The sequence below is a fragment of the Polypterus senegalus genome, chromosome 7 (assembly GCF_016835505.1).
Source record: "Polypterus senegalus isolate Bchr_013 chromosome 7, ASM1683550v1, whole genome shotgun sequence".
Lineage (NCBI taxonomy): Eukaryota > Metazoa > Chordata > Cladistia > Polypteriformes > Polypteridae > Polypterus > Polypterus senegalus.
In genome coordinates this window covers 188,692,565-188,705,407 of record NC_053160.1, presented here as the reverse complement: position 1 = coordinate 188,705,407, position 12,843 = coordinate 188,692,565, and the positions used below count along the sequence as shown (strand labels likewise).

Genomic DNA, 12,843 nt, shown 5'->3' with positions numbered 1-12,843 from the left:
CTTCATGTAGTCAGTGCTGACAGATAAAGGTGCTGTACTTGAACAAACATGACGAAGATGTGCCTTCTCAATCAATGGATGTAATGGTCTACTGGAAAAAATAAAGTCCATTCATGGCTTCAGAAGCTTATGTTGCCCCCTTTAGCAAAAATGACTTCTTGTTGGCGTATTTCATAACTGCCTACCAGACACTGACACCAACTCAGTGAGATTCATGGCCTCTCCTCCAAGCAAAACTCCTTCAGTGTCGAAGTGTTTGTGGGGTTTCCGGCCTGTCCAGCCCGTTTCAACATTTCAGTGGGATTCAGATGAGAGCTTTGACTTGGCCAGACCATAATCCTCCACAGTCTCCTTTCTGAGCCATTCCTTATAGGATTTGCTGTTATTCTTTACATCATTATTATGTTCAAAGGTCCATTTCAACTTTCAGATAGATGGCCTCACGTTCTCCTTCAATGTGATGCTTCCTGGGCCCTGAGGCAGCAAAGTAATTCCAAACCAGAACACTTCCACCATTAGGCTTCTCAGTTGGTCTTCTCCTGTTAATTCTGTTAAGTATCTCTATTGTTACTGCAGCCAGACAACTCCTTCTTTGATTCATCGGTCCATAGCACATCGTTGCAGAGGGCCTGGTTTTTGCCTAGATGTTTAATGGGAAACTGTTGTCTTGCTCCAATGTTCTTTTTTTTTGGCTTTTTTCCTGGTACAGCTTGCATGAAGGTGAAAGTGTGCAGTCTCTTTTTGACACCAAATGTCTACAAGAGTTACCTGCAAATTGCACGGTGAGATTTAAGACTTCTTTTAGGATCAAATGGTCAGCTCTTGGGATGAAGCTGCTGGGCTGGCCAGTCCTGGACTAATTAGCTGTCATTTGAAGTCTACGTCACTTGTAGATGGGTTTACAGTGGAGTGATTGAAGTTAAATCCATTGTCTGATTCCAAGATTACCTGATTACCTTCATTCTGAAGGCCTCTGGGAACTCTTATGGTCTTGGCATGATGACATCACACACATCAATAGCAAAGAGAACACCAGACCCTCGATGTTTGTGGTTTACATAAGAGAGTCTGGTGAACTTGCAGACTCCCTAAGGAGGTTGTCGTCATGATCACCTCATCTGGGACATCTGCTTCTAATTTGATGGATATGAAGCGGTGATAAATGTAGGCATGGACTAAAATAGGCAAATAGATAGATACGAAAGACACTGTATAATAGATAGATAGATAGATATTTTAGCGCAGTAGGCAGGATTGAATAGCTAGATAGATAGATAGATAGATAGATAGACAGACAGACAGACAGACAGACAGACAGACAGACAGATAGATAGATAGATAGATAGATAGATAGATAGATAGATAGATAGATAGATAGATAGAAATTTTAGTGTAGTAGGCAGGATTGGATAGATAGATAGATAGATAGATAGATAGATAGATAGATAGATAGATAGATAGATAGGTAGAAATTTTAGTGTAGTAGGCAGGATTGGATCGATAGATAGATAGATAAACGTAATGTTTCTATGTGGCAGATCTTCATTTTTGTTCAGTTTAGATTATGAGAATGAATTCATCGTGCCAGTCTGAGGTGCCATTTGTTCGAGTCTATCACCCTTATCTGTAGGTACTGTTGACATGAAGATCTGCTGTTTGCCTCTTCATATACTTATGTTGAAAACTTCAACCATTTCCATGAGGTGTACTTAATTTTTTTGAGATAGGCCCAGCTACAGACTTTCACAGCTCTGCAATTCAGTGGCTCTGGCTGGACAACCAATTGGATTGCCGGCTTTTGTCATGAGCCAGATAACTCCTCCCTCAACCCTAACTTTTACCAGGTGCTATCAGTGATGGATCTTAAAAAGCAACATCTTCCTCAATGGAGTGGAGCTCTGGAGGTCTGCAGTCAGTGTTTATTGATTTTTTTCACATGACTTTAAGAGATATTTACACAGATGTACTGTAAATGGTATCGTATAATAGAAAGACAGACAAACATGACAGACGTTATATAACGAGTAGATAGACAGTTGTGAAAGGCACAGGTAGATTGGTAGATATAAAATGTGCTACATATTGTGCCTTACTAGTCTATAAACCACATACATGAATAGATGTGAAAGGCACTATATAACAGACAGACAAATGTGATGACATAGACAAATAACACAGATTTTGGTATTGTTAGTAAGTGTGTTAAATGCACAGATGACACCAAAGTTGGAGGAAAAGCAGACATTAAGGAGACTGTAAAAACAATTGTCAAATTTCTTTTATGTTTGTGTAGCAGCTTGCTAGACTGGGTGGGGCTAGATACTTGAATGGCAGCAAGATAGGTGTGGCTAAATGCTTGAGAGGCAGCATTCTTGGCGGGGATAGACACTTGAATCTCAGCAGGCTGGGTGGGGTTAAATGCTTGAATGGCAGAAGGCTGGGCGGGGCTAAATGCTTCAATGGCTGCAGATATCTCGTGGTTGCTTAAGTGGCAACTGATTAGGTTGGGCTAAATGTATGAACAAACTACTGAGCCATGGAGTTGAAACCTGGATAACCTTGAAGAAGCCACCGGATTGAGATGTTGGCACAGCTTAGCTATTAACCCAACCAACTGGTGACAAACGGACTGAATGATCCTTCTCTTGTTTGTCAGTTTCCTCTGTTCGTATGAAAGGCAATATATAACAGATAGACAAATGTGAAAGACACTAAGTATGGTGATAGAAAGCAAGTCATGTAAAGAATAAATGTTCAAACTCACAATACTGAGCTACAAATTAAAAATTCAGTAAGATCTGAACTGTGCATGCTCTGCATAGAAGGGGGAACTAAAATGAATGAAAAAACAAGTGAGAGAAGGTCGTCACTCAGACAAGATTTCTGCATTTCCACAAAAACACTGGAGAAGACTCATTCTCACCACCACTACTTTTATCTTTGCAAAAGCAGATTTCAGTAAGACTGGCTCCTAATATTTTTCGTACCCTTGTTACTACTGCTTTGACTTTGTTTTATTCATGTTGTTTTATAGTGGTATCGATTTTATATTGTTTGATAGGGTCAAAGTGTAGTGTATTGTTTGAAGAGGCAACCTGAGTGGGCATCTGTTATGGTGTAGCTCAGGTCTGAAGACAACAGTTTGATCTGCTTGTGCTGAGCTAGGAAATCTCTGTGCTTGAAACAGCTGTCCGCGTGCAGGAAAAGCTGTACACATGAGGCGCTATAAATCAGCTATAGAAAAGGACAGATGCTTTTCTACAATAAAACATGCAAAACAGCAGATAGAGAAATAAATATGAAAGGCACTATAAAAATGGAGAGATATACAGACAAATGTGAAAGGCACTATATAGCAGATAGAGAAACAGGTATGAAAGGCACTATATATTATATCTTACTCCTGTATTAAACACACAGATAAATACATATGATAGATAGGTAGACAAATGAACAGTGAATTGCACTATAGAATTGATAGATATGAAAGGCACTATAAAACAGATTAATAGATGGATATGCAAAAGGCATTATATAACAGATGTGAAAGGCACTATATATCAGATAGATACATTGAAATTAAATGCACTGTATATTGTGACTTACTTCTATATAAAACACATAGATAAATGCAAAGATAAATGTGAAAGGCACTATATAATAGATGGTTATATAGATCATATGAAAGGCACTATAAAATCAGATATACAGACAAATGCAAAATGTATTATATAAGAGAGAAATGTAAAAGGCACTATACAGCAGATAGATAAATAGATATGAAAGGTACTATATATTGGGTCCTACTCCTTTACAAGCACACAGCTAAATACAGATAGGTATGAAAGGAGATATATAACAGATAGATAATAGAACTGACAGACAGTGTGAAAGGTATTATAGAACAGATATGAAAGGCACTACATATTGTGCCATACTACAGTATAAAGCATATAGAGTTAATGGATAGACTTGAAAGTCGCTATATAAGAGACAGCTAGAGAGATGTGGATGACACTATTTAATAGATCAACAGATGTGAAAGACACTATATATATATATATATATAGTAGACAGTCATGAAAGTCAATAGGTAGATAAATGTGAAAGGCACTGTATAGCAGACTGATAAACGTTAAAGACATCATATAGCACATAGATACAATAGGTGTGAAAGGCACTATATAATATGTAATGGCTTACTTTATAACACATATATAGATAGTTGTGAAAGGCTATAATGTAATACATAGATTTTAAATCCATATTAAAATGGATAGATACAATAAATGTTGAAGATACTATATAATAGATAAAGACATAAACACAAAAGGTGCTGTATAAACAAATAGGAATGATACTGCATATTAGATTGATAGTGTGAAAGGCACTATATAATGTACTATTGATAATGTGAAAGGCACTATATAATGTACCGTATATGTTGATGGCACATTGCATTTCGATTTGTGAGCTGCCATGCAGTCTCTCATACAGTAAAAACTAAAATGGGACTCCAATCTTTGACATTTTAAGGGTGGGAGGCAAGAAAAGTGAAAAGCAATCAGCTTATAGGGGGATTATTTGAAAAGACCTTTGACAAGCACAACATGCTGCTGCTGCTCATTTTTCTTCTTTTGATTTACTCAACTTGCAAACAAAAGGAAAACTAAAAACACAAGCAGATGGACAAAAGGATCCTTTAATAGTCCAGTGAGGAGACGTACAGAGTGAGTGTCATAGCAGGAAATGTGACAGAAAGGTCAGGAGTAAACAGACAGCAGTTTTATATATTTATTATTATTATTATTAATAATAATATCTCATTATTGCCATTGTAATTGAAAAGTAAAATAAATAAACAATCCAATGTCCTCCAGAAGTTGTGAGCCTTTTCTTTACAGAGTTGGACTTTTGGAGTTCGTCAGGCTCTGTTTAGCAGTATGGCTGTCTTTAGCTCCTGATCTTCACAATGAAATGAGATTTGTGGTGCAAAGAAAGAAAACAAAAAAGAAAGAAATGACAGAAAGAAAGAAGGAGAGCACTGTGAAGAAACATTAAGGTTGTGCCCCCCAACTTGAGAGCCATAGCTGTGGCAGGCCTTTAACCCTTTTAAGCCCCTTTTAAGGTTTGGGATGCCACAACTCATAAGAGTCAGAAGACTCACAGAAGGCTGCTTGCCCACCGGTGCACTGCCAGCACCAGCAATGGCTCTAAGACACACTGGCAATGACCCGTAAGCCATTCCACAATCTTGTGTGACAATTGTAACAAAATCAAATTGCTAACATTTACTGCCCTGTAGGCTTAGTGAGTCAACGGGCTGCATGCGGCATTGCAGTGGCACTGTCTTCTTGGCACCAAGGAAGACACTAAAAACAGAGCGGTCGACATTTTCGCCAGCTTTCTTTCTTTAAGGCACTTACCCCTTCTGCCTGACATTAATTTACTTGCTCCGGGTCCTTCCCTTGTCTAAATCCTAGGCTCCAACATTTGCTCAAATTCTCTCTCCACACATAGAGAGGCAGTCAGTCCTTGCTGGAGAACCTGACACACATTCGTCATCCCCTTACATCCCCTACAGACTCAACTAAGAAGGCGTCTGCAGATGCAATATGAACAGCAAACATTTTTTTGGTTGTGCGTAAACCTACGGCAAAGACGTTGAAGAATTGTAAAGCATGATGATCGTTTTAAAGTAGTGATACTTCGTGAATATTCCTTCCTATTCTAAAATATATTTAAAAAAAAAAACTTAAAAAAGCAAACTCCTCTTTACTTCAAAGCAAAAAAATTGGAAAGGGTTCGAACAGCAGCCGGTGTCCGCCAACATCACTCACGACACGCTGGTTGATCGCGTTATGCTCACTGATGTCACTCATGGCACGTCTGTCACCATCTCTCTGGAACGTTGAATTCATTGTGGTTAATTTAATGAGTAAAAAAGAAAGATCAAGTTAGAAATTACGATATCGGGGAGTTTGACGCAACTAAGTAAGAATTAGAAATTACGATATTGTTTGAAAGTATGATGTCACGCAGTTTGTCTTAACCAAGTAAGAGTTAGAAATTACGACGTCGGGGAGTGTGTCGTAACTGGGTAAGATTTATAAATTATAATACAGTTTGAAATTACGATGTCATGCAGTTTGTCATAACCAAGTATGAGGTTGAAATTACAATGTCAGGGAGTTTGTTGTTCGAAATTACAGTGTCAGGGAGTTTGTTGTAATTGATTAAGAGTTCAAAATTACAATTTCAGGGAGTTTGTTATAATTGATTAAGAGTTCGAAATTACAATGTCAGGGAGTTGGTTGTAATTGATTAAGAGTTCGAAATTACAATTTCAAGGAGTTTGTTGTTCAAAATTACGATGTTCGGGGAATTTGTCATAACTGGGTAGGATTTATAAATTACAATACTGTTTGAAATAACGATGTCATACAGTTTGTCGTAATCAAGTAAGAGGTCGAAATTACAATGTCAGGGAGTTTGTTGTAATTGATTAAGAGTTCGAAATTAGGATTTCAGGGAGTTTGTCATAACCCGCTAAATGTTGGAAATTAAGATGTTGGGGAGTTTGTTGTAACAGAGTAAGAGGTAGAAATTACAATGTCAGTGAGTTTGTTGTAATCGAGTAAGTGTTAAGTTTTTTCAGAAGAGTTAAAAATTATGATAGTGTCAGAAATTACAATGTCAGGCAGTTTGTTGTAACTAGGTAAGAATCGGAAATTAAGATGTTGGGGAGTCTCTCATAATCGAGTAAGATTTAGAAATTAAGATGTCAGGGAAATAATTGTAACCAAGTATGAGTTAGAAGTTAAGACTCTGGGGAGTTTGTGATTGAGTAAGAGATTTGTGGAATCAGTTTTAATCAAGTAAGAGTTAGAGATTAAGCAGCTGGGGAGTTAGTTGTAACTGAGTAAATGTTAGAAATTTCGATGCCAGGGAGTTATTTGTGACTTAGTGTCAGTCTTGTGACCTTGAGGATCATTTTTGGATTTTATGAACCATTGAATTTGCAGGGAAGACAAAGACTCTCCTTGTTCTTCTAAAGTGGAGGAGAAATCAGTGAAGGACAACTGATGATGTTTCTGACATAATGTCCAAAGCCCCGATCCTCCTGTTTGTCTGGGCATATAAGCCTTCAAACACTCGGAAGTCAGTATTCAGCTTCAGACCAGCTTGAGACCCGGACGGAGTTCCTCCAGTCTTTTGCTATTTTGAAATTTGGCAGTTTTCCTCTTTTTGTAGGACATGTGCTTTTGTTTCATTTTTTGGACACTATTTTTAAATGGGGTATCCCTTGGGACCTCAACACTCATTTGACTGTCATCTTATTCTGTTTACAAATTAAGAGTTAGAAATTAAGATTTTGGGGAATTCATTACATGTAAGAGTTTGATATTGAGATGTCAGGGAGTTTGTTGTAATCAAGTGGCAGTTAGAAAGTAAGATGTCGGGAGTTTGTCATAACCAGGTAATAATTAGAAATTACGCTGTTGGGAAAATTTTTGTAACTGAGTAAGAATTAGTTGAAACCAAGCAAGAGTTAGAAATTACGATGTTAAGAAGTTCTTTGTAACCAAATAAGAATTCGAAATTACGATGTTGGGGAATTTATCGTAATCAGGTAAGAATTAGAAATTACGATGTCAGTGACTTTGTTGTAAGCAAATAAGAGTTAGAAATTACAATTTTGGGAAGTTTGTCGTAACCAGGTAAGTATTAGAAATTATAATGTCAGGGATTTTGATGTAACTGAGTAAGAGTTAGTTGAAACCAAGCAAGAGTTTGAAGTTACAATGTTGGGGAGTTTATCGTAATCAGGTAAAAATGAGAAATTATGATGCCGGTGACTTTGTCGTAACCAAGTAAGAGTTCCAAATTACGATTTTGGAAAGTTTGTCGTAACCAGCTAAGAATTAGAAATTATAATGTCAGGGAGTTTGTTGTAACTGAGTAAGAGTTAGTTGAAACCAAGCAAGAGTTAGAAATTAAGATGTTAAGAAGTTTTTTGCAACCAAATAAGAATTCAAAATTACTATGTTGGCGAATTTATCGTAATCAGGTAAGAATTTGAAATTACGATGTCAATGACTTTGTTTTAAGCAAATAAGATTTAGAAATTACGATTTTGTGAAGTTTGTCATAACCAGGTAAGTATTAGAAATTATAATGTCAGGGATTTTGTTGTAACTGAGTAAGAGTTAGTTGTAACCAAGCAAGAGTTTGAAGTTACAATGTTGGGGAGTTTATCATAATCAGGTAAAAATGAGAAATTATGATGCTGGTGACTTTGTCGTAATCAAGTAAGAGTTCCAAATTACGATTTTGGGAAATTTGTCGTAACCAGGTAAGAATTAGAAATTATAATGTCGGGGAGTTTGTTGTAACTGAGTAAGAGTTAGTTGAAACCAAGCAAGAGTTAGAAATGAAGATGTTCAGGAGTTTCATGTGACAGTCCAAAATGACATTGTTAGGGAGTCATTTGTAAGTATGAATTAAAAATTGAAATGTCAGCAGACCAGTTGTAACCAAGTTACAGTCAGAACATTACAATGACGGGGTATTTCTTGTAATTGAGTAATTGTCCAAAATTACGATGCTAGGGAATTATTTGTAACTGAGTAAGAGTTATAAATTAAGATGTTGCGGAATCAGTTGTAACTGAGTAGCAGTAATTCAGACGTCGGTGAGTCAGTTGTAACCAAGTACGAGTTAGCAACTGAGATTGTGAGGAGTTTGTAATTGAAATTTCAATGATGAGGAAGCTCTTGTACCTGAGCAAGAGTCCGTAATTATGATGTTAGAGAACCGTTTGTAACTGAGTAAGAGTTAGTAGTGAAGATGTTGAGGAGTTCCTTGTAACGTTTGCTAACATTAGATATCACCACATTTCACTACTGAGAAACGAATCGCACTGCAGCTTGGATTGGAAGCGTTGAGAATGACATCATCAAGCGGGCGTGTCACGAGTGACGTTTGTAGGTATGGTGGACTGCAATTGCACTTTATTGAAAAAAATCTCTGCTGGGTTCACCTACCATTCTTTTCTTTTTCTACGACGTAAGGTGTGTGCTGAAACTTTGAGCCTGAAATTTGATAAATTTCACGTTTAAACTGTAATATGTTTCCAGATTGAATTGCTGAATTGCTAATAGTATTAATGAATTGTATTAATAATTTAAAGTAGGTTTGAGTTAACGATTTTTTTCCGTTTTTTTTATGTTAACTTATTGCTTTCATTTTAAGGCACTAAATGTTGCAACACAGACTTATAAAATATTTCCCTCATAAGGCAAATGTTGGTGATACTGCTGTCATGGAGAAGAAACCCAAAGAGAGTCTGTTACTATATACAGCGTCGAACCGTAAAGAAAGTAACAAGAGCGCAATCTAAATCTTCGGGACATGGTAGCTTCTTCCACCCCGTAAGAAACTTTATAAAAGCAATCTAGGGGGTTCCCCCCATGTCTGTTAGGCAAAGTGCAGAAACTCCAAGCAAAGAGGAAATTGCTTTTCATCCAAACCAATTATTCTTCAGCCACGGCTGGTTTCCACACCTGTGCAGTGACGCCGGTTTTCTTTGCGGAAAACTTGGGCCTCGGAGCCATAAGGGTGACTCCCATTCCTTGCTCATTCTTGGTAAACTGAGGGTAGGTGGTAGCTCCCATGGCATTAGCGGCAGACTGGAAGGAAGCATCATGCCCAATGGTAGACATTGGTGTCAACCCGTAGGATGGTCCTCTTGGCACCTGGGGTGGCTGCTGTGGAGTTGCGTATCCAACATTCATCTGTCCAACTGCTTTCACAGGTGGCACAGGCTCATATTTCATTGGCTGCATAGAAGAAGCTGAGGGAGCTTTGGTTTGAGGGGTCTTGCTATCAGTGGGGGGACCATAAGTGAACAGAGAGGAGTTTAGCTGGTAAGGCTGGTGCTTCATGACATCCAGGGCATGGAGAACTTTGGTGGGGCCTTTTGGTTTGGTCTTAGTTTTTGCCGAAGGGCCTGACTTCGGCTGGTTCTTGGCCGCTCCTGGAGGGTAAGAGGGAGACTGAATTGGGTTATATGCCAACGGAGGGGGGGCTCTGACGTTAGGTGAGTATTTCCATGAAGCGGGCAAAGATGGGGTTGGTGATGAAGATCTGGCTTGATTGGCCTGCACAGTGGAGGAGTCCACAACATACTTCTCCATTCGGGACTGCCTTTTGGCAAAAAGCTCAGCGCCCCTGCCCCTCAATGCGGGCATTTCAAAAGCCGGGCCCAGGCCGCCCGCAGGCGCGGCATTTCCCACGGGGGTGGTGGGTGGTGTTTTCGATGAATACGAGTGAGCTGAAGTGGATGGGTATGGCACAGCCGATGGTGACACTGCGGTATTGACTACAGGTGGAGGCTGCCTGTATACAATGGGGGCTTGCTGTGGTGGGATAGGCTGAATGGGGGCCACTATGACAGTTGGTTCTGTGTCTTGAGCTGGCAAGTTGGGTGCTTGAGTTGAAGGTTCAGGCGGAGGAGGAGACCAAGGAGGAGAAGCTGGATTGATGTTTGGTTTAGGAGCCACAGGCGGAGGAGTCTTCTGTTTAACTGCGGAGGACTGCAGGAAGTTGCAAGCTTCTGCACCGAGACTTAGGTAATCTTCTTCTGGGCCGTATTCACAACCAGGAATCCTTTTATCAGGCTTGTTGAGGAGATTTAGAAGCTCAGGGTTGGGTGACACCTTTGGCGGCTCCTTGAAAGTAAACATGGGCTTCGAGGTGTTCCTCTTCCGGGTGTCCTGCAGAATTCCAGTTTTGATTGCCGGAACTGAGATCCTTTCGTCTCGGGACGCAATGTCTTCGCCCGCGCCCGTGGGTGACCAGACTTGCTGGGTGTTGATAGGCACTCTGCACTGTGAAGTATAGTGTGGTTGGGCTGGCACATCTGAAATGGGACTGGTGACACTTCGGATCGGCGAAAAGGGTGCGGCCGCCCTATTCTGCACGCCGGAGAAAGGCTTGGCGGTTCTGTTTGTGCCGGTAGACCTCTGTAATTCTGTGCTCTGGTAGGCTGCGGTGTGCTGAGCCATTTCAGACTTTCCAACGATTCCATTTACATTCGGACCTCCGTAGGTCTGTCCGTGTTGCATGGGCACTTGTGCTTTTTGCCCAACATCGATGTAGCTCTGGCTGCTATGACTCTGATTGTAATCTGTTTTCTCTGAATAAGATGCTTCTTGGACTCTGTAGGTGGCACTCTGCACAGTCTCTGCCCCCATGATTTCCCGGGGATCCTCCACAGGAATGCCCTTCCTTCGCATCTCTTCCTGTTCAGCTGTGATTTGATCGACCCTCTGCCTACGTCGAGCAAACATGAGGGCACCTTTGCCCCTCGTCTCTGGGAGTCTCTCCATTTCCTTTTGGTCGTTGAGATTCTTCTCAATTTCCAGCAGCCCCGTGTCTAAGTTGAGCGTCACAATGCGGCTTTGGCCACCCGCAAAGAACTCGTCGTCGAGCACGGATTCACTCGCAGCTAGAAAGGTGACTTCGAAGGCGTTGTCTGTGTAGCCCTCTTCAGGCTCTTCCGTTTCTTCCTCGGGTTCTTCTTCTCCGGTTCCGTAGCTGACCAGCGTGTACTTCTTGGCCCTTTGTCTGTGCTTCTTAAACATCAACACCCCTTTGTTATTGGGGTTGGGAGCCGCAGTTAGCAAGAGGGCAATGCGCTTACATTTAGACTTGGCCTCCTTCACCTGCTTCTCTGACAGGCTCTCTGAGCGCCTGAGCCCTACAAAGAGGAACAGAGAGAAAGAGAGGAGGATTAGAGGGGGAACTTGAACAAAACGCATTGTCAGGAAGAGTCCAGCTGGGGGCAGCAGGGAGCCTTAGCTTGTGCTCAGGCTTCAAGGGACAGCGGGGGACCCTCAGAAAGCCCATGGCCTGGACGTGACCTTTAGGGTTAGAATGAGACTGGGGATTAAAATGGGCTATCAGTCAGGAGACCACTGAACTTGGAGTCGGGTGGGGAGTTTAACAAGGGCAGATAGAGGGGCCAGACACCGTTTAGGGAAGGTGCTGGACATGGGAAAAGGGAGGGGGTTGATATTAAATGGAGGTGGGAAAAGGGCACCGCCAGTTAGTCGCATACTGTACTCTCATTACTCACTCATTAGGGAAGTTTACTGTTTATTGTTTTATCCTTTTATTTTGAAAATTTGAGAACTCCCCTTGTGTTATCCCTGCACTAATGTTAATTATTTGTGTAGTAAACCTCCTTATTTTAGCAAATTGGTCTCCAAAGTGTCATGGGGTCACAGATGCATCAAGGGCATCTCCTGTTGTTCACATCAGCCGTGGAGAAATGCAATTTAGAAAACAAAGAGAGAAAGAGAGAGAGAAGTACTGACAGTGAAAGGGATTCTGCAGAGACCACTGTCTGTCTGTCTGTCTGTGTTATAAAGTGCCTTACACATTTACCTATCTATTCACGTATTGTTGTATAATGTCTGACGTATATCTCTGTTTCTGTTATATGGTGCCTTTCACATTTATCTAACACTTTATATTGCCTTTAACATATTCATTTATTTATCTATGTGTTAGATAGTCAGCGCTTTACAGTATACAACATCTGTCTGTCTTTCTATTTTATTGTGCTATCTCTCAGTCTGTTGTATAGCACCTTTTCTATCTATCATATAGTACCTTTCATATCTATCTATCTATCTATCTATCTATCTATCTATCTATCTATCTATCTATCTATCTATCTATCTATCTATCTATCTGTTTTGCCCTTCATATCTATGTATGTACAAAGTATGTATGTATTTATTTATCTACAGTATCTTTTCATTCATCCATCCA

At 40.1% G+C, this 12,843-nt stretch overlaps 1 protein-coding gene across 1 annotated transcript in view; it reads right to left on the bottom strand.

The window, feature by feature from the left end:
• Positions 1-6,286: 6,286 nt before the first annotated feature.
• The window catches only part of LOC120533079 (synaptopodin-2), a 129,596-nt gene continuing 123,039 nt past the window's right edge, over positions 6,287-12,843 (bottom strand). Inside the window, exon 4 of the mRNA XM_039759735.1 lies at positions 6,287-11,764. Coding sequence (XP_039615669.1) covers positions 9,537-11,764 — 2,228 coding nt within the window. The 3' untranslated portion in view covers positions 6,287-9,536. The remainder of the gene's footprint in view (positions 11,765-12,843) is intronic.